General features: G+C 45.2%; 1 protein-coding gene across 5 annotated transcripts in view; it reads left to right on the plus strand.

The window, feature by feature from the left end:
• LOC100117884 overlaps nucleotides 1-26,745 on the plus strand; it is a 71,298-nt gene extending 44,553 nt beyond the window's left edge. Inside the window, exons 1-10 of one of the 5 annotated variants that reach the window (XM_031930611.1) lie at nucleotides 11,609-11,720; nucleotides 16,230-16,367; nucleotides 18,836-18,993; nucleotides 22,325-22,556; nucleotides 22,849-23,047; nucleotides 23,262-23,560; nucleotides 24,597-24,620; nucleotides 25,009-25,108; nucleotides 25,692-26,036; nucleotides 26,115-26,745. In XM_031930611.1, the coding sequence (XP_031786471.1) occupies nucleotides 16,257-16,367; nucleotides 18,836-18,993; nucleotides 22,325-22,556; nucleotides 22,849-23,047; nucleotides 23,262-23,560; nucleotides 24,597-24,620; nucleotides 25,009-25,108; nucleotides 25,692-26,036; nucleotides 26,115-26,230 (1,584 nt within the window). In that variant the 5' untranslated portion in view covers nucleotides 11,609-11,720; nucleotides 16,230-16,256 and the 3' untranslated portion in view covers nucleotides 26,231-26,745. Of the gene's footprint in view, nucleotides 1-11,608; nucleotides 11,721-14,387; nucleotides 14,707-16,229; nucleotides 16,368-18,835; nucleotides 18,994-22,324; nucleotides 22,557-22,848; nucleotides 23,048-23,261; nucleotides 23,561-24,596; nucleotides 24,621-25,008; nucleotides 25,109-25,691; nucleotides 26,037-26,114 lie in introns of those variants that run through there. The other 4 variants (XM_008210304.3, XM_008210303.3, XM_016988015.2 and 1 more) reach the window with 4 other exon arrangements.
• Nucleotides 26,746-26,774: the final 29 nt, after the last annotated feature.

Consider the following 26,774-nt stretch of genomic DNA (forward strand, 5'->3'; position numbering starts at 1 on the left):
AAAAAATCGATCAAAGCAGTGCAGATCCCAACTTAGACCCCAACATTCCTATTACGATCCACGTCAGTCTCCAAAATAACAGCGAAAAGCAGCGGCTGAGAAAAATTATTACACGTCCCGATAGCATCACTCGAGGATGAATAATGTATGCAGGAGTCGTTAATGATCGACCGCCGCGAAGATGCGCTCCCGCACGTCAGTGTTTGACGCGCGTTAAAATGGATGTTTACTGCTGGCCATTGCGGTGCTTTTAGTATAACAGTACAATACCCGCCGGACCAACTGCTTTATCAAGCGCAGACGAAACAGTTTTCCGAAATTTCTAATTTTCGATGCCAGTCCTCTATGATGGACCGTAAATGCGCCGTAAAGAAAAGCGATTTGTTTCTGAATAAGCAGCTCTATATCGGAGTAAACAGAGGTGTGAGTCATGCACTGACACCAATCCCTGACATTACACTCCGAAAAGAAAACGCTGTCAATCTCCTTTGAGAGAACCCATTGACTTTAATAAATTCTATACACAGTGAAAGCGTTAGTCTGTATTATTTTTCTCTTCTTCAGGTGAATGTGTATAGAGACCACCCGTATAACTGGTACGATTGTTACTCGTGTCGAAATCAAAGTTGGATTAAAACATCATATTGGTATAGTTGAAAAGTCCCTTGTATCCAGGCGTCAAAGTCTCCCGGAGACTTCGATGAATAGACGTCACACACAGGCGATGCGCGTCGGGACAGACTTCCTTCCGCGATGCTCGCGTAGATATGCACCGCAATTGCCAAATCGTGTCGCCTTTGTCGGCTAAAAGAACGGAAGGAAGGATGTGCGTGGGCGAGGTTATTAATTATTTCGATTCAGCCGTGCACACAAGGTTTCACTTCGAAATAGATATCGAGAGCTGCGTGTGTCAGCGTAATAAAACGGCTCCGATTAATAACTCTGAAACGTTTTAATAGAGTTTCGATTCCTAACACACACTGCAGCGGCGCGAACAGGGTCATGCGCTTTTTACACAGAAGTTCATTTCCGCCGGAGTCCAGTGGAAGTAGGGCAGCAGTCGCACCCATCTGGCTCCTCGATCGCCAAGGATTTACGCATAAGCGGCTGATGGTCGGTGCAATTAGGCAGAAGGCGTATAACGCACAAATATTTATCCAGGCATTTTAATGGCCTCGGGACGTCATAATTAGAATTTTAATAATCAAAGCTCCGCCGCGAGAGTAAAAAACGTAGACACGATTTGCGTAACGAGGGGCAAAAAATTTTCTATTATAAAAAGTACAGCGCGCTCATCGTCCGGCGATTTCGCTCGGGACGCGCTTTCCGCGGAAACTCTCACAAAATATACTTTTTCCCTGCACGTGAAACTCTGAAAGCACTAAATATCGTAATTAAATTTCAAACCCACGGCTATATAACGTGTATCCGCGATGCATTATAGAGAAGCGTAAGTAAAACCTCTGTCTTCGCTCGGCTCTCTAAATGATTTACGATGAAAAGAAAAGGGAACGATTTTCGAGGCCGCGAGAGAGCTGCGGCTATGAAATTGGTCGAAATGATATTTTTTATACGGATCCCTGCTATATGCCGTGTATATATATTGAAATGAAGCGGTGATTGCTCTTTACGTTCGGCTAAATACGGCAAAATTCTGAACGGTCAGTTTTCCGCGTGACCTACTATCCGGACGCGGTAATTGCAGCCTGCTCAGATACTTTGCACTGCTGAGAGTCGGAGTATCGTAATTCCTCGTGTTTTTCGACTGTTCGAGCGCTGTGCTTTCATCAGTTGAAAACTTATTGGAATATTTAAAAAAATCGAGCTACCTAAAGTTATAAACAGGTACAATTCTCCGGTACACTCACCTCCGAAAGTGTCCGCTGGAAAAGACCCTCGAGGTTACCAAGCCTCCGCTTCTCTCTCTCTCTCTCTCTCTCTCTCTCTCTCTCTCTCTCTCTCTCTCTCTCTCTCTCTCTCTGTCTATAGCTGCAGCGCCGCTAAGAGAGCCAGGCCTTCGCATTTTATTAGAAGTGAAAGTCGCCTATGCCGCAGCCGCGTGTTCGGAGCTACGTTTTAGGCGGCTACCTATATAAAATATGCCGGAGGAACTCGATTGCAGAAATCGCGCCTGTCTTAATATCCCCTCCTTTGTCTCTCTCGTTTATTACGGCTCCCTCGGCTTTTCTAATTATCTCTTCGCGGCCGCTTGTTCGTTTTGCGTCTTTATTATATTACGCAGTTACTGGGGGTTGTCCTTTTGCCTTATGGGCCGCTTGGGGTGGCTTCCTTATTTTCCGCGCTTTATGCGCTAATTAACTCCTCGTTATATTGCGCGGCTGCAGGGGCTGCTGTATCATTGGGTGTTCCTCTTAACGGCCGGCGTTAAAGCGTCTTTACTATACTTTCGCTGCTCAACGATTTTCGTTATTTATTGCCTCCGGAAGATATCTAGGTACGCATAATAGGAAACTTTTCCGAGCCGGAGATAAAGTTATCAGAGCAACTTGTTCGAGTGGTAAGTATTCTACCGTAAAAAGTCGAGCCTACTTCGGCGTAATGTTAACTTTATTATTTCCGCATGAGTACCGCTGTAGTCGATGTTAAACACGGCTGCAAGCCATAAATCAATAAATCCTTTTTCTGTATATTACACGTATAGCCGTTTACACTCTAACCTCTGTACGACTTTTTGCCGCCTCCATTGAGAAAAACGCTTGTTTGGGCTTTCTGCGGAGATTCATTATAAGCGCCGCAGCTGTGTGGAAGAATTGAATGCGGAGAAAGCAATATTTCCCTGCAGTTATATACGATGACTTCGGATAGATAGTTGTGCAATAAATCAGTTTTTAATGAATTCCGCGAATTTTTATGCCAATAACACTCTCGATATCCTTGCGCAACGATGTTTTTCATTTATACGCGACAATTGTGCAATCGGATTGTTCGATTCGTCGGAAGAAAAAAAAAAGCTGCATCCACGGCGTTATTTCCCGTTGGCTTATTACGTTTCTTCAGTCGTCATCGCAAGCCTAACCGTACTCGTCCATTTCCACTGGCCCGACCGTTTCATTTTTTTTCGACTCGTTCCACTTTTTCCTCGCCTATATCCGAGCATCATGCTTTTCGTCTCTGATTTACAATCTGCCTAATAAACGTGCGCACTCGGAGAAAAGAAGACTTTGGCGAAACAGTTGCGCGTCGAAATTTATTAACAAATTTACGCGGGAAAAAAAACGAGCTGCAGAAGTAAATCTGCTTAACCCCGCCTCGCGGCAAGAGAACAGCCAGTGAGCAAAAAGCATAAAGACGTTTAACGAGCTGCTTCGTGAAAGTGATTGATAACTCGCTCGCTTTCGGCTTTATGAATCGTTAAAAAAATGAGTTTGTTTGCAATACGACCCGCGCGGCCCTAAAATTCATATAATCGCCTCTTTTTTGCGTCTTAAAATATTTTCGCGCATCATCGATACCCTTGGGGCCGCGTCGATGACACCTTATTAGATTATCCTCGTTAATAATTCATGCAATAATGGAATAGGCGCGACAACGGAATGCGAGGCTTCGCAGCAAACTATATCGCAATATCGCGAAAAGCCGGAGAGAGAAGAGAGAGAAGCGATTAATAACACCTCAGGCCGCACAATGAGCCGCGAAATATCGCGAAATTAATCATGCGCCGAATGTTTATTCCGTTTCATAATTCCTTTACTTATAAGCGTGACTGCGTCGCGCGAGTCATTAATTACCACTTACATCGCGGGCGTGTGCTCGAGCGAGGATAAGCCCTTTGTTTATTCAATCCGCCGCCGCAGCGTCGTTTCTCGGAATTTCGAAGAGTCATTTTCGCGCGTTATGCGCAGGTGAGATACGAGCGCGCGGAGTCGAAGAAGAAAAAGCAGATCGTCTCATATCTATGCTGAGGCATCGAAAAATGCCATCCTCGTCACCCTGGGCCCCCCACACAAACGCGACATCCGCCGGCTCGTGTCGTACAGCGAGAAAACGTCGCCTAGTCTCTCTGCGCTTGAAGCCACAAACAAGAGCATTAAAAGGCGACGACAAGCGAAGAGAGAGAGAGAGGAAGAAGAAATAGACTCTCGGAGAGAGAGAATGGTAGGCGACACGGTCAGCGGCAGCCATCCTTCGGGCGAATAAATCTTCCTCGTTAAAGGGACGCATTACACGCGAGAGAGACAGAGAGAGAGAGAGAGAGAGAGAGAGAGAGAGAGAGAGAGAGAGAGAGGGACGTGGTATTTGACCTTTCTCGAGAGAGCAGCGCCGAGAGCTGCGCCAGCGCCTTTATTTTCTCGGCGGCCTTGGCTAGTGCCACCCCCCGCGTAAAGAGAGAAGAGAGAGAATCTGCGACGAGAGAGAGAGAAAGAGAGAGAGAGAGAGAGAGAGAGAGAGAGGCGTATACACGAGGGAGTAAACCGGGAGCCGAGGTGTTGTATTACACGTACGGTGGCATTGTTTCGGAGGCAGGATTATACCGTCAAAATTTTGCGTTCGGAGTTTGAGATTTTTCTCCGCAAACGTACACAACAGTCGCGTTATAAATAACCAGCTCGCGTTTGCATTCCCCGACGTCAAATCACTTGTATTCTCTACGCGCATAATTGATACTTTTAATGACAGGTCATTCGCGAGAGGAATTCGCTCTCTCTCTCTTAATGACTTCTTCTGGAACTCAACTCGCTGCCGTGATTATACGCCATAGCTCGAGAGCGACGCGAGCATGTAAATTTAATTCGCACTTGCTCCGCGCGCTTACATTCGCGCAAAAAGATAAACAATAACGGCTCTCCGCGATATACACGCTTTCGAATATGCAAATGCTTCGCGAGGAAAAAAACGCGAGCGCGTATATGCCAATGATCGCGACTTTTAACGGATTTCAATTTCATGTCTATAGAGTTGTGCAAACGCGACTGTGTCGCTCTTTCTTGCGGTGTGTAGAGCTTGAAAAACTCTCTCAGAGCGAAACGTTTTGCCGAATGCGCGCGAGTGTGTCGCAAGTGGAATCGACGCGCGCGGGTGAAAATTGCCGGATCAGCCGAGCATATTCAATTATATGAAACGGTTCTTATGCTGTCCTATACTGTATACATTAGATTCTCGTTTCCTCGAACAGCTGCACTGGCGTACGAGTCGTGTCACCGTCAGGAAAGTGTTAAAACTCGCCGATATCTACCGAAAAAACAATTAAGAAGAGTATACATAGCAGCAGACGGCTTTTCTATAGATAGCAGCTATATAGAGCTCGTTAATTGTTCCTACACGCCGCTACCGACTGCGCTCGCGCGCAGCTGCTGCTGCCGATCGTGAGCTGGCGAAAGTCGCCGCCGGGCCGTTATGTCACGGGGTGGCCTCTCCGTGTGTGTATAGACTATAGACCCTTGAGCCTTGCACGGAATTTCTCGATTGTACGATGAAAAGCGAGCTTTACGATCGGTGATCGGTATCGAGGATGATATTTTTGTTTCTATACTGAGGCTGTATATAGGTAGTTTATGTTGAGAAGTTCGATGATCGGGAAAATTAATTTTCCTTCGAGACTTTATACCCGTGATTTACAACGCTATATGAGAGTGCGGAAGATTACGTCTTAATTATACGCGTCTGATGGCTGATTGTGGATCGTAATTTGTCAGCGGGCGCGTGTGATTCACCGTGTTTATAACCGTTAGTATCGCGAGTCTGTACTTACTACTTGTATTATAGATTTTTATAAATCGGTATAGATGCGTTGCACCATATAGATCGCGAGAATCGAGTTCTAATTCGCTCAATTATACACTGCACCGAATTGCGCAACACCAGAATATACACACACAGACAATATCTCCCGCAAAAAGCACATTCGATCGATCCAACGAAACACGCGCGACACTTTACCATGTAAAGTCCGCGAAAAAGGAAAGTAGCAGCGGCAGGAGCTACATAACCATTTCATTTTTTGAAAATACCGCGTACGCAGCTATATACATATATACACGTGTATTGCGTAACGCAGCAAGTGCAGCCGGGCGGACTTTTCGCTTTTCATTTTGCCTTGACTCGGCGGCGCGCGCGAGAGCCGGATTGTAAATCGAGCGTTATCGTGTGTTAGCGTGTGTTAGCGTGTGTATATATATGGACTGGAGTCGAGCGCGAGGTTTACGAGCTGGAGTGCGAGGGAGTTTTCCGAGAGATAAACGCGCGAGCGATATTCGTACGTGTAATTGCTGCGGATTGAGAGTGCTTTGTGCTTTATTATGCCTGCTGTTTTTGCGCATTGGATACTCTGCAATGTTTTTTAGAAAATTATTATTGTGGAAAAAAAGTTCAAGCTTCATTTTACAAGGATCATTTTTTGTTTCGTTGAAAAAACTCGATGACAACGCGAACCGGTAGGTGTGCTTCTTCAAAAAATTTCTGCCTCTTTCTGGCCCATTCGTGCCATAGTTGTTACCAATTTACGTGGGATTTGCCCACATACGTACGCACGTGGCCGTATACACGAATACGTTATATACCCACAGTATGGAAACGTGACGGAATGCGAGGCCGAGGGAGTGTGTATAGAGGGGACACACGCCGGCGACGCATCCTCGGGTCCTCGAGAGAAAGAAATTCGCGTGTACATGATGTCTACAGCTATACACACTCGGGATTAGACTCGTGGAAAATACGGTTTTATGTATTCAAATCCAACCGCGAGATGCTGCGCATGTTACATTCTATCAGTTATCCATTCGTAGCATCATCAAGTCGGAAGCGGCGTGTAATCCACGAGTATACGTGCGTATAGGAAATTGAAATAAATACGCAAGATTATTTTTTAACAGGCCTAACAATGGGCCAATTCCACCGAATTAGTTCCACGCACGCGAAAATCAATCCACGCAGGCGCACTTTCTCCTTGATATATTCGGATGCTGTACGTACTTACATACATAAAGGAGACTCTCTCGGCGCGTTTGATAGCCGTGACGAAAGCATGTAACGTAGCGGTAAACGCCGCGTGACGCTGCTGACGAGGAAGCGCCGACGAGGAATCCCTGCGCGTGTGTATCCACCCGCGAAATATAATACAACGTTTATACTTGCGAAATTTCGGAAAAACGAGCCCAAAATCAATCGTTATTGCGCAAAGTACACACACACGCGTCGATAAATTCCAGTCCCCAGAAATTCTTGCCTCGCGATTTTTTTCGGGGAACGAATTCGAGCGCAGCTTCGGGTATAGGTATATCAAGATTCGAATAAATTATCGACCGCGAGTAGGCGCAAATCTTCGCTGGATAGACCCTTGGTACATAATGTGCGAGAGATAAGATCGGGAACGCGCGATTTGTTTTGTTTCAATTAATGCGCTAACGCGCCTGTGTGATAATGAAAGTTTTAGGTACATTGTCTCGGTCTTTACACAATAGACTCTTGCAGTCGGAAACTAACCTCGCTGAAATATTTGCGTTTCGTTGATAAATACCACGCCGAGATAGACTAATCTTTCCTGCGCGCTTTTCCTTATAATTATACCTGAGATATATTATATCGAGAAAAGAAAACAACAAAAAAAGGCGTTAAAATGGATCGTTTATTTGAATAGTTACAAAACATAGCGGCTTTGCACAAGACTCCGCCGATAAATACCTTTCCATCCAGATACCAGACGCGGAATTTTTCCCCCGACCTATAGTAGACACACACACTCGTTACTTTTACTCGCGCACGCGAGGTGTCTACGATACTGCGCATTAATCCTGTACGCGCGTGTACACGCGGCAAAATCGAAATTTTCGCTACTGGCATCGGCGGAGCATATAAGGGGTCACGCAAAAATACATACCGCGCAGATAGAGATCTGACAACAGTATATTCGAAAGGCAGCGTTTTTCAAATGCTTTTCGTTTATATTCGGTTTTTAAAAAGATTATCCGTTGTCTTCCTCGCCGCGCGCATAATTACCGACGGTCGGTAATTTCGATTTTGTGTATTCCAGAGACGCGACGCATTCCTACTTTCATTCTCCCATTGCGAAACCACAGAGGCATCAATAAATGCCTCTCCCCAGCCATACATCACCGGCTCGATTTTCCCGCTCATATTTTATCGGCACCTGTATGCAGCTCACACACTTGGAAAACCGAAAAGCTCTCCTCTCTCTTGGATAGATCGATGGACCGAGGCGCGTTTCCAAGTCCCTCACAATACCAGCGTCGTGAGCTCGCGACAGTTCAATGGCTGCGCTCGTTAACAGGATACCGAGATGCGATCGGTGCCCGATTCCATTTTGATATCTCTGTCGCTCCCCTTTATACCCCACCGAGAGAAATAAACATACACTACTGCGCAGTGTCTTTTTCTTCTTAATTCTTCTAAGAGAGAGGTCTCCGGGTGTTTGCTTTCCTCGCTTTTTTCTCGGATTCGATTCTACTCGCAGGAGAAAACGTGAGAAAGCGCTTGTTACACGTCTCCGCTGTGTGTTACACTTAAAGACTCGAGTAGTCTCGTGTTGCCTTACACATGCAACTACTGGAAATGAGCGGAGGAACAGTTGTTTCTTTTGCGCTTTATGGCTTTTTAAACGCGCTTCGCTGCGAAATTCTTGGGCCGATCGAGATTTCAAGAGGGAGACAGACACGGAAGAGTAGAACGCGGCCGGGTGTGCTGGAGTTATCTACGCGTGCGCGTTATAACCCAGGACGTTTACGTAACGGGTTTATCGTCGGGGACTGTTAAAAGGTGTACTGTTCGGAAGTTTTTGCATTCTAGTTATGGCGGTTCTGCGTGTCTCTGCGTGTAGCTAGGAGTATACAGTGTGTAGTGCCCGATAAAAATTCACCCGCGAATTACGTGTCGGGAATTACGTCGCGCGAGAGAGGCCGTTATGCATGTGAATGAACTCGTAAAAAATTTACGAATTTTTGTCCCGCTAATTCTCTAACGCTGTACTCTGTAATATAAGCGGTCAAGGATTAGTTATGGATCCGAATTTATAGTACCATTATTAAGAGGTAATAGCCCGATTACCGAAAATCCACTACGCAAAAGCAGCAGTGTGTGTCGCAACGGATACTTTAATGAGCCGAGTGTACGCAAACAAAACACACAGGGGGATCGAAGATGTGACAGCATATTATGCGCAGATAAGCATCTATAAATTTAAAACACGTCGCGCGGCGTATTATCGGGCGCGTCAATCTGCGCCGATATCCGCGCGATATAATTACTTTCCCGCGTGTGTACAAATTGCAACTTTTGGCATACACACACACACACACAAGGCAAGGACGCGGCGATCGTTACGAAAATTCGAAACGCGCCGAAAAGAAAAAGAAGCGGCTAATTTTTCCGGCCTCGATTATGTCTGCGAGGCGAATGTACAACATCTTAGTGCATATATATACATACAGCCATGAATGAAGCCGAGAGAGTCATGGCTCCTGATGAAGCGAAGCAAGAGGCGACGGTGTGTTGAAATTCGCGCTTGGCGCGAGATTTAGACGCTGCGGAGTGCGCGCGGTTTGCGCAACTTTTTCGAATTTCGCATCGTCAATTGCGTAACTTTTATTTTCGGGGATTAGCTTGATGAGCCTTTTTTCTCCTGCGCGACTATACTTGCATATACTCGGAGAACGACTACGAGGCTATTTGCGTAGGAAAATTACGCTCTCCTCGCCAGAGTCCAGAAAAATCCAACTAGAACTGATCCAAGGCTCCGTTTCTCTTATACGTGCGCGCGCGTTAAGTGGAAAAAGGACGAGTTCGCCGAGACGACGTCTTCATAACGTGTATAATATAGCGAAATCCAGTTGGTATATCGGACGAGAAGCCCCGCATAAAAGCAAAGAGAAAAACTCCGTCTAATAAGTCTAGAGGAAGATCGAAAAGTAAGAGTGCAATCCAATCCGTGCGCGAGGCTATAATATACACGCGGCTGTGAAAAGGACGAGTGCACTCGCGAAGAGCCAACCTCGAGTGAGGTATATAAGGGGGAGAAGCCGCTGATTTTTAGCCCGAGCTGCAGCTACTCCCGTCCTTTCTCACGACTTGTCGCTGATTCGCCAAGGACGCCAGGAAGAATATACCTTCGACGCGATGCTGATCTGTGTATACTGCTTCTGTTACTTGATTCTGTTTTTGATTGAGAAAAAAGGTTAATTTTTAATTTTCATTTATTCCAAAGCCTATATAACCACAAGTTTGTAAGCCCCGATGAATTTATTTTACTTTTTGGCTTTTTAGATTGAAAATAGACGTTCAGTCCACAAGAAGCTTCCCTCCCTCTCGATATCTTGCTAACAATGTCGTCAAAAATCAAACGACTTGAATAAAATATTCCACCTTCGTATATGTATATAGCGGGCTGCGTTTAAAAGCCGACACCCGGCACTGACTCACCTTTAATTCTCCGCCGAATGAAAGAAAAAAAAGTCCTCAATTACGTTCGAACGCTCCGCTGTAGTCGTGCGTATGTGCATGGCTCGCGCCGAGGACGCCGTGGTTCGAAGCGAATAACGAAAGAGAGAGAAAAGTTGCAGCCGGATCTGCAGCTCGGCTGCAGTATTTCCATCGGTACAGACTCTCGGACTAGTAAGTTTCGAGCGAGTTTCGAGCTTCGTATTGTTTTTCGAGAATTCGATGTATGCGTTCGTTTCTAACGTATTGTTTGTTTTTGTAGAAGAAAAATTATAAGGACGTTGAGGAATTGGGTTCGCAAGTCGCGAAATTAATGTTTGGTAGCGGCACGGTGTAATTTTAGAAGGCATGAGTTTTCATGATAAAAATCTGAAAGTCCTGGTGGCGCGTAACTTGACACCGTGTAAAGCTACACATTTGGGAGCTGTTATACCCGCTCCTTTAAAGGGCAGTTAATTTAGCCGAAAAATTATATAATTATACACGCGCTAAGCCTTATCGCTGCTCATTTACATAATCGTTATTAAGGGGTCAAGCTTGGGTTAAATCCTGCAAAAAAACAAAAACAAAATTTTGTTATCTAAAAAATATCAATTAAACATTGCTAGCAACAAAATTTGTTGCTAGCAGTATTTGATTTATATTTTTTAGCAATGTCTCTCGATCGGTCCGAGGGGGCATGCATAAGGTACGTTTTAAGCCCGGATAGAGTAAAGAAGACGGTCCGGATCTTTCAAAAAGCCGTGGCAAGTGACTGAAAACTCTTATTTATATAGTGAAATGTCATGCATTTTGGTCAATGATTTTACAAGGTATATACATGTTTTTTTTTTCGATAAAAATGGTGTATATTTTATATATTTTCAATAGAATTTTTTTTTCAAATTACATCAAATCAAAAAATTTTTGGTAAGAAGAATATCTTTTTGTTTTTGTGCAGGATTTAACCGAGGCTTGACCCCTTAAGGAGTTTGTACAAATCTCAGTGATTTTCGTGGGAAAGCTATGCGTATCTATAAACGTTCGACATTGAAAAATTTACGCGATATTCGAAATTCGAAATTCGCGCTTTCTCCTACTCGAGAAAGTTCGAATCGATAAGAGAGATACCCGTAAACACCTCTTTGATTAATCAAAACACGCGTTTATACGCTTTCGATTGCTCAACACCAGAGCTGCTAACGCACGCGATGTATAGCCTCCTCGACAACAACGATCGGCACCGATAAATAAAAACGTTTGCGCGCGGAGTGAAAAATTACAAGAAACTTTTAGTGTAAGGCTGCGCGTCGAATTGACGCATCGACGCCGTGGTAAATAGCCATTATAACAGTTATAATGTAAGAGCTGCGAACAAAAGCCGGCGTAACTCGCGTAAGCAAACAACTCATCAGCGACGAGTAGCCGCGTGTGTGCGCGGATGGAGAAAAGCCCAAGTTCATGAATCAAACGCCGGAGCTTCGCGTCATTCATTCACTCGAGACTCGTAGACGTTCGGCTTCTAATTTTAGAAAAAGTGATTCATACGACGCATTGCTGAGGTTTTGTAATAATTTCTCGCGGCCTGTGTGTGCGTATGGAGTAACCATTTCATCGATTGCCAGCTATACGCGCTGACGTTGAATGAATTTCAAAGTTTGTTTGCGTCAATATTGGTTGCTCGAACACGTTGATTTATTTATAAACTTTCTTGGGACGTTTGACTTTTGCGGTGACTAATTGTGGTTATTCTCGGTTCGGGATTTCTCGAGTATTTTGTACTTTGTTTAATAAATATTCACACTACAAAAATGAAATCTTAATTTAAGATCACCTCATCTGAAACTTGTTGCATTTTTCAAAAATGTTTGTATGTACTCGTAGAAATATTTTTAAACGTGTCATTCTTTTTATTTTAAAACACAATAAAATTTGACCTTTAAATGCAACAAACTTCAAACCAGGTGATCTTAAATTAAGATTTCCTTTTCGCAGTGCATCTATATTTTTATTATTTTGCATAATACTGCACTGCTAAACCATAAAACACAAAACACAATAGCATAAACCCTTCCACACCATCCACTCTTTCAACACACCAGCTCATCATATCGCATCACGGTCTTCATCATCCAGTTCTCAAGAGCCAATTGCAAAATAAACAAACCCCTTCCCCTCGGCCGATCCACATTCCTAGTTCACTTCTCCTCTCATCCCATGCATAACCGCGTCCAACTCTCGCGCTCGCGCACACAACACACACAGCCTCGGGGCTATCCGCGTAAATCTTCGGGGCGACTTTAACGCGCGCTATGCACAGGACTCGTTACGGGATGACGCGCGCGCGGCTCTCTTTTTCTAAAATTAGAAGCGCGGGAGTCGCGCGCCTACGGATCTATATAGCGCTCGTTCCTTTTGATTCATGAACCGGCTGCGCGTCGATGACTCCTTTTTACGGGGTATTTTACGCCGCTTTTTACGAGCCTCTGCGTCTTACGGCTTTGTTTTGCGGTGAGGCTTCTTTTTTTTCGCTTCGCTTTCGCTTTCGAATCCTTGCGCGAGGGGATGTGTATCAGTGGGACGCTTCGGAGTACGACTATGACGCACTGATGGTCAGCATCCGAAAATCCAGTGGTAACAGCTCCAATACTGCTTTCGTAAGCGAAGGCAATGTTATACACACACCGTCCAGGTATTATATCCGGGATAGGCGAAGGTCTCGCTCGGATCTAATATCCAATCGGCCGGCGGAGACTGGCCTACTTTTCCCGCCGCGCGCGGCTATATCCGTATTATTTAGCGAGTCGTGCGTTGTGTATACAAGTACCTATACCTCCAGACGTATCTCGCAACGATAGTCGCGACTCTCAACCCCTTCCGACGCGTGTCTAAGCCGATGGCCATTTCTTTGTCCCGCGGCTGGCTTTTGTGTCGGCGCGAGAATGCCATAGTGACGTGTGAAAGGTGTATATATAGGCGTCTATTTTCTGATGTGCTTCGAGCTCGTTTGCAAACTGTCACGATTTTAAGGTGTTCATATATGCGTGTATTTTATATTGTTGGCCTTGTGTAGTCGCGTGCATTCGAGTGTTGGATTTTCGCGTTGCGCAAAACCGAATCGTATTTCTCCTTTAATTCCATATATACTCTGCTGCACAGCTTCGAATATCATTTCCTCGTTCTCCTCGTTACGCAACTCATATCCCATTAATCCTGAATCAAATTAACAATAATATATTCCTCCTATATAGAAGAACAATTGCAAAAATCATCATTCCACGGAAGCTTCAATCCCGCGCAAACGGGAACACTTTCGATCGAACGTGACTCGTCTATAGTCCATACTCTATTCCAAAGCAGAGCGGCGGCTCCTGTTTCTTCCTCCTCTGGATTCGCGGATCGGCGCTTATACTTGTAACGAGAAGCGGCTTATTCCGTGTAATTCGCGGCCTTCAAACGGTATACACTCGCATACGCGAGGGCGAATTGAGCCGTCAACCAGTTCTAACGGTATAACACACGAGAAGTGGGTTGGTACGTGTGTGTCTGCTTGGGATCTGCATTGAATCGCAGATGGGATAATTTTCGAGAGACTCAATTTTGTTGGAATAACTGTTGTTTTTTTTTTCAAATTCCAACTGGAATCTCAGCTCCGGATCCCACGAAATTAGAAAAGCATTATATCCCCGTGAAAGAGCGCACGGCAGCGATAAAAATGTACTTTCCCTACTAACAGCCGTCTTTTTACAAAGCTCGACCGAGCGCGATAAAAACGTCATCCTAACTAGACCGAAATGAACCTTGAAAAAATCAATTTGTCGCGCGCGGCGACATCGCCTTTCGTTTCTCCCATTTCTCTCTCACTGTCTTTTTGTCCCCACCACCGAAAACAAACGTTTGTTTTACCGTCGCCGCCGGCGGCGCACGCGTATACACGCGTGCGCGCGCGATTATACACTGAGGCGGGAAAAAAGTGAAGGAGAAGGATCCAGTGGGCCGCTGGCGTCGCGCTCGAGCGGTCGCAGCCTCTTTATACTTTCGTCGACGGGAAGAGCCGAGTAGAAAAGGCTTTTCGGTGATTTCACTGCGCTGCGTGTATAATGTGGCCAACTGCGCGTAGATAATCGTGGACAACTAGGCTTCGTAAATGTGTCAATCGGAGCTGATTGTTTTGTGTACTTTCGAGTGTGGTGGGCGACTAGTCGTGCGTGGATCGAGTGCGGGTGTTCGTGGCTGTGAGTGAACATCGCTTTAGTGGGCGAAATCGTGTCAGTGTGCACGGATGAAGTGGAAGGAAGACTTGAGATAGTGAAAAACTGCGTAAGGAGAATTATTTTTTGAATTTCGCGCTCGAAGCTTATAATATTCATGCGATAAATCAAGAAGATTTCACGAGCAGGCTCATCATCTCTCGGAAAAATTCTCTCCTCTCGCCTCGTCGTAAAGAGTCTAGGACGCTCCTTAAAAAAACGCTAAATTTAATCCGGCACGTCGCCTATGTCCGAGATGCAGCGTTGCACAATAACCTCCGAAATCATATACGTATAGTCATCAATTTGGGATCCACTCAGGGTCAGCGTCGCTTAATTTCCAAACTACCGATTCATGCTAATGACACCGAGGCATATCGCAGTATTCGAGATAAGTGATCGAAATTCTCCGTCATTGAACGCGCAAAAATAAATCCACGACACACCGCATGAGACATTCACTTTTCCTTCCAGAAAGAAAAAAAAAGTAAAGTACAAAAGCTCGCAGGAACAACAAAGGCGGCTCCCACCGAAAATATCTCGGTATCCCGCAAGGATCAGCGGGTGTATCTCTTACGCAAGAGCCTCGCGCGCTCGCGCGCTCGCGCGCAATTAGATAATGCTCGCCGGCAGCTGCAGCGACGAACAAGGACCGTTATATACTGGCCGAAAAAAGAAGGCCCAGCAAGCGCGCGCGGGCGGCTCTCAGCTCTCTGATGCAGTTACGCAATGTGCAGTTTCGCGCGATGCCGATATTTTTCTCTCGAGTGCCAAGGACCACAGCGTCATCGTGGGAATCAAGGGGGATGCTGTGCGTTCATTGTTGCGAGCTTTTTTCGCCCATTTCCTTGTGGCCCCTTTTTTCTAGTATTTTTATACAATTTCGTTTCTGATGCATCTTACTTCTCTGTGCAATAAAAATGCAGATACATATCCACGAGCGATGTGATACTCACCGCGTCCTTGTTCACCTCAACTTTTCAACTTTTACACTATACGCCATATAAGACGTGTATACACACATAGACAGTCGGACCTGGGACCATTAAATCCTTTTCTGCAATTACGGCTTTTAATTGCCCCCGAAAAAAGGGGTGAGGCCCCGTAATAAAAGCGATGACCGTCCGCGGCAACGGCGGCTTTCAACACCGTAAACCGTTTTCTTCTCTCTCCTTGAGAGAGATCCTAGTAGTATAGGCCGTATAATTATTTCGGTGAAACGAGAAATCTCGCGCGCGGGGATAAAAAGAAATGTGTCATTGTTGCGCGCTTGATCGGCGGCGAAAATTCGCCTCCTTGTGTCTCATAGGCGTAGGATTCCGAAATCAAAATTTTTTTTACGTAATTTAATAAAAGTGAAACCGAATGACTGACCGACTGGCTTTTGTCTCTGATGTTTGCTGTGTTATTAATTGGATTTCGGGGAGGGGGGGCTTTTACGTCAGCGTTACATTTAATTGTTCTCCTAGCCACTTTATAAGCGCCTGCGGAGAAAGTGGGATATTCTCTCACAGAAATATATGAAATTTATACTTGTCTCTTCATCCGTATTATGTACTGTCCACTAACGAGACTTTATTTCGTATTTTTCAGATATAAAAAAAAGCATAGCGGCCCGGGATGGTGTCGAGGCGAAAAATACTTTCGCGCTCGCGGGACAATCTCGCGGATGCGCAGTACGAGGAGCAGGAGGAGGAGGACGTCTGGTACAATGTCGACAAATTATATAAGGTATACCTTTAGTTTTTTTTTACAATTTTTCATCGTCGCTCGCTTTTTCGGCGATTGGAAAGCGGCTGCGAAATTTAAATATTCAATCTACTCGAAAAGGCAATTACCGATTTTTCCTCCGTAAAATCGGCAAAAAGATCGGATCGGATGCAAGAGAGAGAGAGAGAGAGAGACGACTTTCGCGCGGTACACGTCGTGCTTGGCTACTTCCTCGCCGCCGCCGACACGTCTGACCGATTCGCGAACATCAAAACAACGACAAGCCGCTATGTTACTAATCTCCGCCGGACAATTACACAAACGCCGTGAAACCAGTCTCTCTCTCTCTCTCTCTCTCTCTCTCTCTCTCTCTCTCTCTCTCTCTCTCTCTCTCTCTTTTGTTTTTTTTCCTATCTCACCGACACGCCGGCTTGGAAGTCGTCTCCGCGGAACAAAACGTTTTCCAATTTGTAAAACGAGCGTCGCGGGTCGACGACCTCGAATTTTCGCAAAAAAGTGGATCGGATAAGCGTCTCTCGTGCGAAAGGGGGGTAACACGGGCACTTTGCAATTTGCAGAGTCATTTTTAAAGATGCGCGCACCTTGTAATTTCACGTCGCTTGATTGCGCCGAGTATCGCATCTCTCTCTCGTTGTGTAACTTCAACCCGAATTCGGGCTACTCATTATATAAATACGCGCGACGCACGCACACACTTACACGTTTGAAGAATCAAGCGCGAGAGCGATGACGAAGTTAGCCCGTGGAGAGGAATCGCTTCGATGAAGGATGATCGGGTAATAATGAGACGTCAGTTAAGGTCGCGGACAGCTGCGCTCCGCTACAGGGTAAATACAGTCGCTTTGCGTTTCCGCGAGTGCTCGTGAAAATTTATAACAATAATGACGGGATGTTTTCGAGCGATTTTTAGAAATGCATTAGAGACGGATTCGTCGAAGCAGTGGATTGCGAAAATAAAGACGGATCCGGTTCCGAGGATCTTAATTTCGTATACGAGAGGATATTCGAGTGCCTCCAGGGCGTTGTCGTCGTGCCCGCGTTGATTGAAGGTTCTCCGACACCAGGGGAATGCGGAAAGTACACGCCCTTTTTATTTCGGTTCGCGGGAGAGACGCGTGTTTATATTCGTCTCTGCGGTTGGTGCGCCACCGAGGGCTAATGCTAATTTGATAAATTTTTAAGTAAAGGAAGCACTAATATACAGCGAGGCGCGTCGTCTGCACGTAAAAACCGTGTCATTATGATGTCAGCATGCAAAAACGCTCTTGCGTCATAATAACTTTTTAATTCTCAGCCATTTCCATATAAATGACGCCGTATGTCTGCCTGCAAAAAACGCCGAGAGAGATTACAATAGAAACGTCGCTTAATACATCCTGGAATCTTGGAGAAAACGCACGCACTAGGCGTAGGCGTGTGTGCAACGCACCTTTTGCAAAATCCAAACCGAACGTTTACAAACCTTACGTAGAAAATTAACTCTCGCTGAATTATTTGGGGGGGGGGGGGGAATCTCGAGAAGATCGTCGAGCACACGCTTTCATTTCCCTCGCGACGACGATATTCTGTCGCTGATGCCGGAAGAGTCTATACTCCGCCCTGTCCAGCCGTAAAATTCGCTTTCTATATGCGCGCGGAGAGCACACCTCCGCGCGGAAAATCGTAAAGCGCGCGATGAGTCCGGAGGCGGCGTTTCCAAGTACATATCGTTTGGCTCTGATTTCTCGGACTTCCGGCCGCGACCGTGTAAATCGTTTGCCGATTTTATCGATGAAAAAAGAGTGTATACATAGGTTTTACGCCGAAGGAAAGAAAAATTAATTTCCAACGTTGCTGCGCTTAAAACCGCGTTATTATCAATCGCGCAGCGGGCAATTTTCCACGCGCCACGGAGAGGTATAGAAATAATAGAAAAGCTTTTACAGCAGTGCGTTGTCCGCCTCGCGTATACGGCTTTATGAAGACACTAAACCGCAAGGACGCTGCTCTCCGCGTGTGCGCGCGCGTTTATAGAACTCCTAGTTTAGTAAATATTTATTAGCCTACTTCGCAAGATTTCCCCCCGGGTTTTATTCTCTCCGTAGTTCGCTTCTTTCCCCCTAATTTCCCTGCGAACCGAATCGTTTGAAATTTATCGATAAAAAAAATCGTTATGGGAAACCAAGACGTTACATGCCTTGTACACGCGGTATACAGCGTCCGAAGAAAGCCATCTCACTCACTCTCGGCCGAGAGCAGCCGTGAAAAGGCATCTGCCGGTAATTGCCGGTTATTAGGCGCAGCGCACACACACATCACTTGACTGCACGCGCGCGCGCCGCTCGGCGTTTAATTTTACGAGTCGGATCTTGCACAACGTATATATGTATGTATACGCGTGATCCGTTACTTTCTAAGCGAGCATCGAGGAGCGATCGCATCGACTGTGTATAATGACGAGTTTTCTCTTTTTCTCTCCGGCTTTTTAGGACCACATACAGGAAGTTCTGGACAAGTGGAATCAAATCGACGACGAGATCTGGGCGAAGGTCATCGTCTTCGAGAGGAACAGACGCGTCGCTAAGGCATACGCAAGAGCCCCCGTACTCACTGTCAATGGGTCCAACGACGGCTTCGATGGATTTAGGTATCTATATGTTTTTCATATCTTATAAAACCAGTGCAGGGAAACATCATGCAAACGCTCTTACCTAACAACGCCTGCTGCAATAAATTACACACCAGAAACTACCCGACAAAAGCCTCTTAACGGCTCACCGTAAATCCTCTCTCGCTCGCGAATATTATTCGGCGTTTGATATTTCGCAGGCCGTTATTATTACATCCTCTGATGGCGCGCAGATTTATACGGCGCAGTAAATTCTCGCCACCAAACATCGCAAAAAGCTAAACAAATAGTCGCCGAATTTTTTACGCGCCGCGCTCGCGCATAATTAAACGGACGATATAGCGACCGGTGCAGCTTACGTAAGTGCGCACACGCTCCGAAAAATGCAACTCGCGCGCGCGTTTCATAATAATTCTTTAACGCCCTGGCTGTAATATGCACGAGGAAGCGGAGTAGAGCCCGTATATTATAATTCGAGCGCAACCGATTTCCATGGCTGCCGATCTTTTTTCCTTCTCGACCTGCTGCGCCAGGCAGTGTGTTGGCGCGCATGTATAATGCGCCGATTTTCAATCTTTCGATCGCTTGCGAGAGAGAAATCGGCTTCCGGGCGTTGCTGGGTATTGTACTCTTGCTTCGCACCTTGTGGGTGATATCGGGTGACGAGCTTTGAGAGATAGATAAATCGGGGTGTCGACTTCCTTGAGCTTGTTAACAATTGTTTGGAGAAAAATCGAATTTCGAACCGAGATCGGTTTGTGCGAGCATAACCACAAAATTTATAAAGAAAGTAAGAGCCTATATTGAAGCTCTTTCTCGCGGCAATCTTCCTTCCCCTGCAGGAGAAATCAAATTTTTCCAGGGATTCAAATCCGTCGATTAGAGACGCTTTTCGAATACGGGCACAAAGTTCACTGCTTTCTTTGATTATAAAATGTTAACGGAACCGATCAGTCTTATTCCACTTTCACCGCGCGGACACTTTTTCGCTCTTTTTCCACCGCGCATAATACATTCTAAGGTATTTCGTTATCTCTCTCGCTTGACTCTGAAGGAAGATGCCAAAGGTTATGGATTATTCACGAAGGAGAAGAAGAATAAGTCGCCTTTCTAATCAATACACGATCCGGAAATGTATTTACGAATACACACACGGGCTCGCGCGCGAAGGCATTAATTAAGAAACGATGTTAACTCTTTTACGCAACGGACTTTCGAAAAATGCGGTTTTTGTTTATCCGCCTTTAGAAATCGCTATGTATAGCCGATTTTAGAACGTGTATAAAACTCAATGCTTCGTTTATAATCAACCGGGGAAATATTTAGCGCGTAACCGATCTTGTGGACGCCGACGATAACTGTCCGGCGCACGTGTGAATCGTATCCCCTTACACGGTTAATATTTTTTTTTGCTTCATTAATTAACCAGGAAAAATACGCGGGTCGTAATACTCGAAAAGCGACGACGATTTGCATTAAATCGACTGCATAATACCGCGATCTATTTTACATCGTTTAAAATAACGGACCATACGTGTATCAGCGTCCGAAAGGCTCAACAAAAAAACGCGTATGTATCAAACGCACATTTAAAAGCTACTCGCTGTGCAACTGCCTATACATCATTTTTTCCCGTTAACCCGTCACGACTCTGTTCTTTTTTTTATCTTCTCCTTTTGCTTCGGGTCGTACTTTTCTCATGAGCCAATAGCTCATACCTACGCCTTATCTGGCGAGGAAAACTTTAAATTTCTGCGGAACACTAATATTCACAAGGAAAAAAGTCGAGTTTATCATTACAATAAAAATCGCATTTCTCGTAAAAGGCGCAGAGAGCCGATGACTTCTGTCCGGGCTTCCGCCCAGGGATCGGCCAATAACATTCCCGAGACCCGTCATCATCATTATCGACTGTCCGCAATAAAAGTGCCATACTCGGAAAAATCGAGAATTTCGCGGAATGCCGTCGTCGTCGTGCGCCGCGAGAGAAATCACGATTTTACGACGACGAGTTGAACGTACGGATGCAATTATGATTACTGTCAAATGTGCGCGGAGATAGATAATCTTACGTAAGCTGCTGTTTGTTCGCGTGAAAAATTTTAATTGTTTATCCGCTCGTTTCGAGTTTGTGTATTTGTAACGTGGATTCGTTAAAATTTGACTACCATAATAATTCGTTGTTCTTGAAGGAATTCGCTTCGGGTGATAATTTTTCGTCGTCGCCGATTTCAAAACGATTTTATGCAAAAATGCAGGGATTCCTGCCAAGCCTTGATATTCCCGCTGCATATCGGATTTAAAAAGGCGAGAATTCCAAAGTATTAGCTGAAAAAAATTCCCGAATGTCTTACAGCTCGTATCATAACCGTAGACTTTTTTGCGACGATTATGAAGCGTATTTACTATCGACTTTAATCGGGAATTAAGTGATTTATTCACGTTCATGCTCACTTTCTAGAACTCATCACATTCGCGCGTACGCGACCCACTTTTTTCGCGAATTCGGCGCTTTTATCGCCCGTCTAATGATACTCTAAACAGCCAATCACACCGTCTCTCCTCGGACCCACGGTCTTCCCGAAAACCGTAATTACCGCGCTCTAAACTCGTTTTCGCACCATTATACGAGCATCGTAAAAACACACGCGCACACCTCTTTCGCAGTCCAAACAATCCTTATGCTAATTACAAAACCTCGAGCGCGCCTACTGAGATAAAATGCCTGGCTCCCGAAAAAAAAAAGGAAAGCATCAGCGTTTGACAAAGAGTTTTTTGAATCTCCCGCTTTCTAAAGCCGCCGAAAAACACAGCGTTTCCCATATGGATTTTCGCAGCCGCGCCACCGGAGAAACTCGTGCACACGCTCGAATCATCGAAAGTAGAGAAGAGAGCTATATACCGCTGCATCGTTTTTATCTCACACGTATAACACAGTGTGGAAGCCGCGGCGTCCCGATTTCTATAATTATTCGAGCCGGGGATTATCACTGAGCAGAGAAGTGCTGCTGCCGAGCCGGTCACGTCCCGATTCGTCCGAGACTCACGTTCCTCAGAGAGAGGCATTGTAGGACGCGCGCGTGCATGGCCTGGCTCGTTGAGAGACGACGCGATGATCATTGTCATTTCGTGGGGCAGCTTTTTTTTGAGGAAAAAATAATGTTTTTTAAATTTTGGATCGATGGGTTCATCGTCCAAAAATCAAATTCGGGAATCCCAGTATAGCATTAATATTTATCAGCAGAAATCTCGGGGAAAAAATTCAGGACAATTTCAATTAGCCGATCGATCACGTCCACGCAAAAAAAGACACTAAAACAGGTTCGTCGATATCTTGCGAAATTTGCAGGATAGGACTGTGCGGCTTCGACAACCCGATGCGAGACGCCAAGACGGAGGAGGCGAAGCGACACATCAATCAAGGCGTGAAGATAAAGATGGACGAGCAGGGCAACATCCTAATCAAGAGGTTGTGCAAGAGCAACGTCTACGTGAAGACGATGAACCAGGAGGACAACGCGATCGGCCCGGAAATCGTACGCAACTCTCAGGGCGCCCTCGAGCACGAGAAACCTGGAAAGGTATATAAGCCGTAATAATAAGCGAAGATCGATAGTATCGATTTTTCAGGCGATCAGAATCTCTATAGAACCCGCAAGCGAGTAGTCGGGGGAATCCCCGTGTGCGCGCGCGCGCTTTCCAAAAAGAGAAAAATCATCGTCGCCGCTTATGCGCGTATGTCGAAAGACTCTGCTGCGCGCACGCACATGAGTAATCGTCCGAATAATACCTACCGCTTGCGTGTCTGCGATGTAAGAAGCTACGGGACATTAATCGAGTGAAATCGTTGTTGTTGCATATGCGCACTTACAGCTCTTCGACATGAACAAATTTCAAACGAATTTGTCACGGGAGACGAGGCGAGCTTATCCAGACAGACGGAGACTCGAGACACAATGCCTGAGCGCGATCGTCTTCGTGCGCACCGAGGCCGACATACTGCAGTGTCCTGTGTGGGTCCTCATCGTCAACGTCGTTGGGCTTGATATGCTCAAGTCGAAGCTTCCGCCAGGTATGACATTTTTCTGCGGCCAATCATTATTAGCCTACTTTTTTCCCCTACGATCACACGACTTCCATCGCCACGAGTCCTTAATCAGTCTGACATTCGTGCGGAGCCGATTCTCGGCAACCAGGCCGCTCGTGCTTCTCTCTTCCCTCTAATTTCCTACGCCAAGCCCGCAATTCGCCTCGGCCGCCATTTCTCTACTTCTCCTCGTTTCCAGTGCTGGCTCTGCAGAGGCCGGTGGACATAAAGAACCGACCGCGAATCCCCATCCCGGACGAGGACCCTTACAGCGTCGCCGGAGTCTCGTCGTCCTCGACCGAGCCGAGTCTCGGCCGGGAGCAGCAGATCTACGCCGCGTATCAGCAGCATCGCGAGCAGAGGGAGCACAGAGATGCCAGGGAACCACATGGCAGGCAGAGCATGGTCGCCGGTGCGCCACCACAGGGACACAGACGCGGCGAGAGACCGCCCAAGCTACCGCCTAGGGAGAACGCTTATGGGCATGATATACCCAAGGTGAGCTGGATTTATGACGATTGTTTGAGCTTATTGCGCGCATCTTGTGCGGAATCCGATGAGTTTCTTTTTTGCGAAATTTCTATCGCTGAAAATCAAAGTTTGATCAAGGGGATGTGCGAGCTGAAGCTTCCCAATTACGCCACGAGATATTTCGTATTATTTCAAATGCAAAAAAACTAAAGGTATTCATTAAGCATCATAGTATGGCGCTGTACTGTTTATATTGATGGAAATCAAAGTAATGAATAGTTTATTGGCAAAATTAAGGTACTGCTTGCTTTTGAGGTTAGCGCTGAGATCGCGTATGAATATTCATATTTCAAAACTTGATGAAAAACTTATTAAAGTCCAATTGACAATTTCTTCCGGTAGAATGATTCTTTAAATAAAACACTATTGCGCTCTAGTCTTGGTTTTGCATTATACTCTTTGTTTAAAAAGTTTCGTAGACCAGAAAAACAGTGTTTTTAATAGCTCCCACATCCCATTAGAAGATCAAATTCAGATAATTTTAGGTCGCGCATTCCGACGTTTAAGATAGAATGACGTTGATTGAATATTACTTTAATGAAGGAGGCAGGTAGTGCGTTACGATTACATCAAACAATGCGTCGTTATCCGCTGAAATTGAGAAAAACGTCATTCATTACTCGAGACAATAGGGTCATTCGATATTCTCTCACAATATTTAAGTAACCCACCGAAAAAACCGACGCGCTAATTCCAGTGCTTAAAATCAATGCATAATTAAAACCAACATCCCTGTAATTACACCAAAGCAGAGTATACAGATTCTAAGACGAAAGTGTCCATTCGGAATTTTGTACCCATTGATCTACACTCGTTTCTAAATTTTCAGCGAAAACTTACGATGTCGTTCTCTCCTTTGCATACTCGTTATTCCTCTACGCATATATATTATGGTACGCGACGCCACGCGAAATTTACGCACTATCCGATATAAGCTTAGTTTAATACTACCAGCCACGAGCATTATCTAGTCTTGTAATCGTATTATCTGTTGTATTTTAAGATGCCGAGGCAGGTTTACGTGAAGGTACGTTCTTCAATTTTTTCTCTCTCCAAACTGCAATTATTTACACTCTCATTGTTGCACATAGTATATATACGACGCTCGAGCGATTTTCCCCTCGTTTCGAGCTTCCGGACTAGCCGATATAATACATGCACACAACATTTGTTTAACAATATACCAGGAATGTTTGGATCGCATGATGAAAAAAAGTTTTGCGGAAGTTCATATAATAATTAGAATAATAATAATAATAGCACCGTTTGTTCCATGACTTGTATGTTCACGATTGTAATGTTGCTGACTGTAACCTGCCTCGATTATTTATCTCTACTCTGCGTTTTGTAGAGCAGAGAAATGTGAGAAATTTCTAGACTACGCGTTTGCTCATGGACGTGTCTTTTGATTGCAGCCGGACTACGATGACATCGAGGACGACTACGTATCGAGTTCCGTGAGAGCACCTGTCGTCGAGGAGAAGAAGAGTAAAAAGGAAAACAATAAGAAATACGGTGAGACGCTTTACTTTTTCGACGTTTCTTAAAGGCGCGTATTAAAAAGTCATTTGAGCCCCCGAAAACTTTTACTCCGCCGGTGAAAATAATGTCAAGTACTTTTTCAAGTGTAATTTTCACGTGGAAAAAAACACAGAGAGCAGACGCGCACGCGCTCCACGAGTGATACTCGTACGTCTCTTGAGATAGAGTCAAGAGGGCTTATTTAGAACTCGAGATTGTATGCGTATTTGGCTGCGCAAGTGAAAGTAGCATGGAATTTCAATTTCTAAAACTCTTTTATTCGAAAGGAATATCTGCATCCGAAATTCTTCAAATCAGATTCGGCCCTTCTCGATCGTTTCCCATTACGCGCGCCGACGATTTCGAAAGCCCGACGTTACAATGCCAAAACTCGCGTATCATAAATACTTCAAAACGAAATCCGACCGGCCAGTGACAAATGACTACTTGGGATTTCGTTTGATTTAAGCGCGGAGAAAAATTATGGTAATCGGATATTTCGTGGGCAAAATTAGTCACCGAGTGAATTTCATCACGAAAAATCATGTAAACACTTCTGAACGAAAATTTCTTCCAGACGACCCCTACTACTGCGGTCTCCGAGCCCGCGTACCGAACTTCGTGAAGATGGCGAAGAGCAACGGCCAGTCGCATCCGTCTGTCGCTGCGGCAGCGGTGGCCCCAGCTTCGGTGCCGGTAGCCTCGAGCAAGAATTCCACCGCCATCTACGGTCACACCGCAGCCCGTGTCTCTCAGCAACACCACCATCACCATCACGCCGCAGCGGCGGCTTATGGAGCTCAGCAGAACTACCCCGTAGTGCACAGTCAGACGTCTCAGATCTACGGACACCACGTCGTTCCGGCGCCGGCGAAGCGACCGCCGATCATGTATCACGCGAGAAGCTTTGAAAGTGGACTCGGTTGGTTGAATTTCTCTTGTTAAGTTGATTCTTTCTGGATGGAAATGATGCTTATGCTGATTTATCCCTGATTCGCAGATTCGGACGACAGAATCGACTCTCCATACAATCACATTTACGGAAGGTTACCCATCCCAACGAGAGGCATGATACCACCAGCTCCTCGCGCTATGTTCATTGGCGAGTGGGATTAGTGTATAAGCAAGAAAAAATTCGTCTCTTTCTTTCCCTTTCCTTCTTTCTTCCCCTCTCTCTCTCTCTCTCTCTCTCTCTCTCTCTCTCTCTCTCTCTCTCTCTCTCTCTCTCTCTCTCGCCCCGTAATTTGTACCTATAAAACTTGTATATTGTTAATGTACTACATGAATACTCCATTTTTTTTTAATGATGATGCATTCTCGTACTTCAGCCCCTTCTCTGCCTCTACCTTGTTCTTTTCACTTTTTTTTATCACCTCTATTGAGTTCTTTTTAAAGTCGACGTAAGCTATTGAATACTTGATAATTTTTACGAGTTAAGGAGAGAAATTGTAAAATATTAGATGTAAATTGTTAATCGTATTTTTGTAATTCATAATGAACATATAAAGAAAAAAGAAGACTAGTGTGCCATGTCAATGGAGAACAGTGGCAAGCGTTGACTCCCTTCTCACTTTCGAGTCGACTAAGAAAAATATTTTATTCAGAATACATAGCGAATGTTTTAAGTCAAACGAGTTATTTTTTAATTTAAAACTGAATA

Source organism: Nasonia vitripennis, chromosome 4 (assembly GCF_009193385.2).
Source record: "Nasonia vitripennis strain AsymCx chromosome 4, Nvit_psr_1.1, whole genome shotgun sequence".
In the NCBI taxonomy this organism is placed as follows: Eukaryota; Metazoa; Arthropoda; class Insecta; order Hymenoptera; family Pteromalidae; genus Nasonia; species Nasonia vitripennis.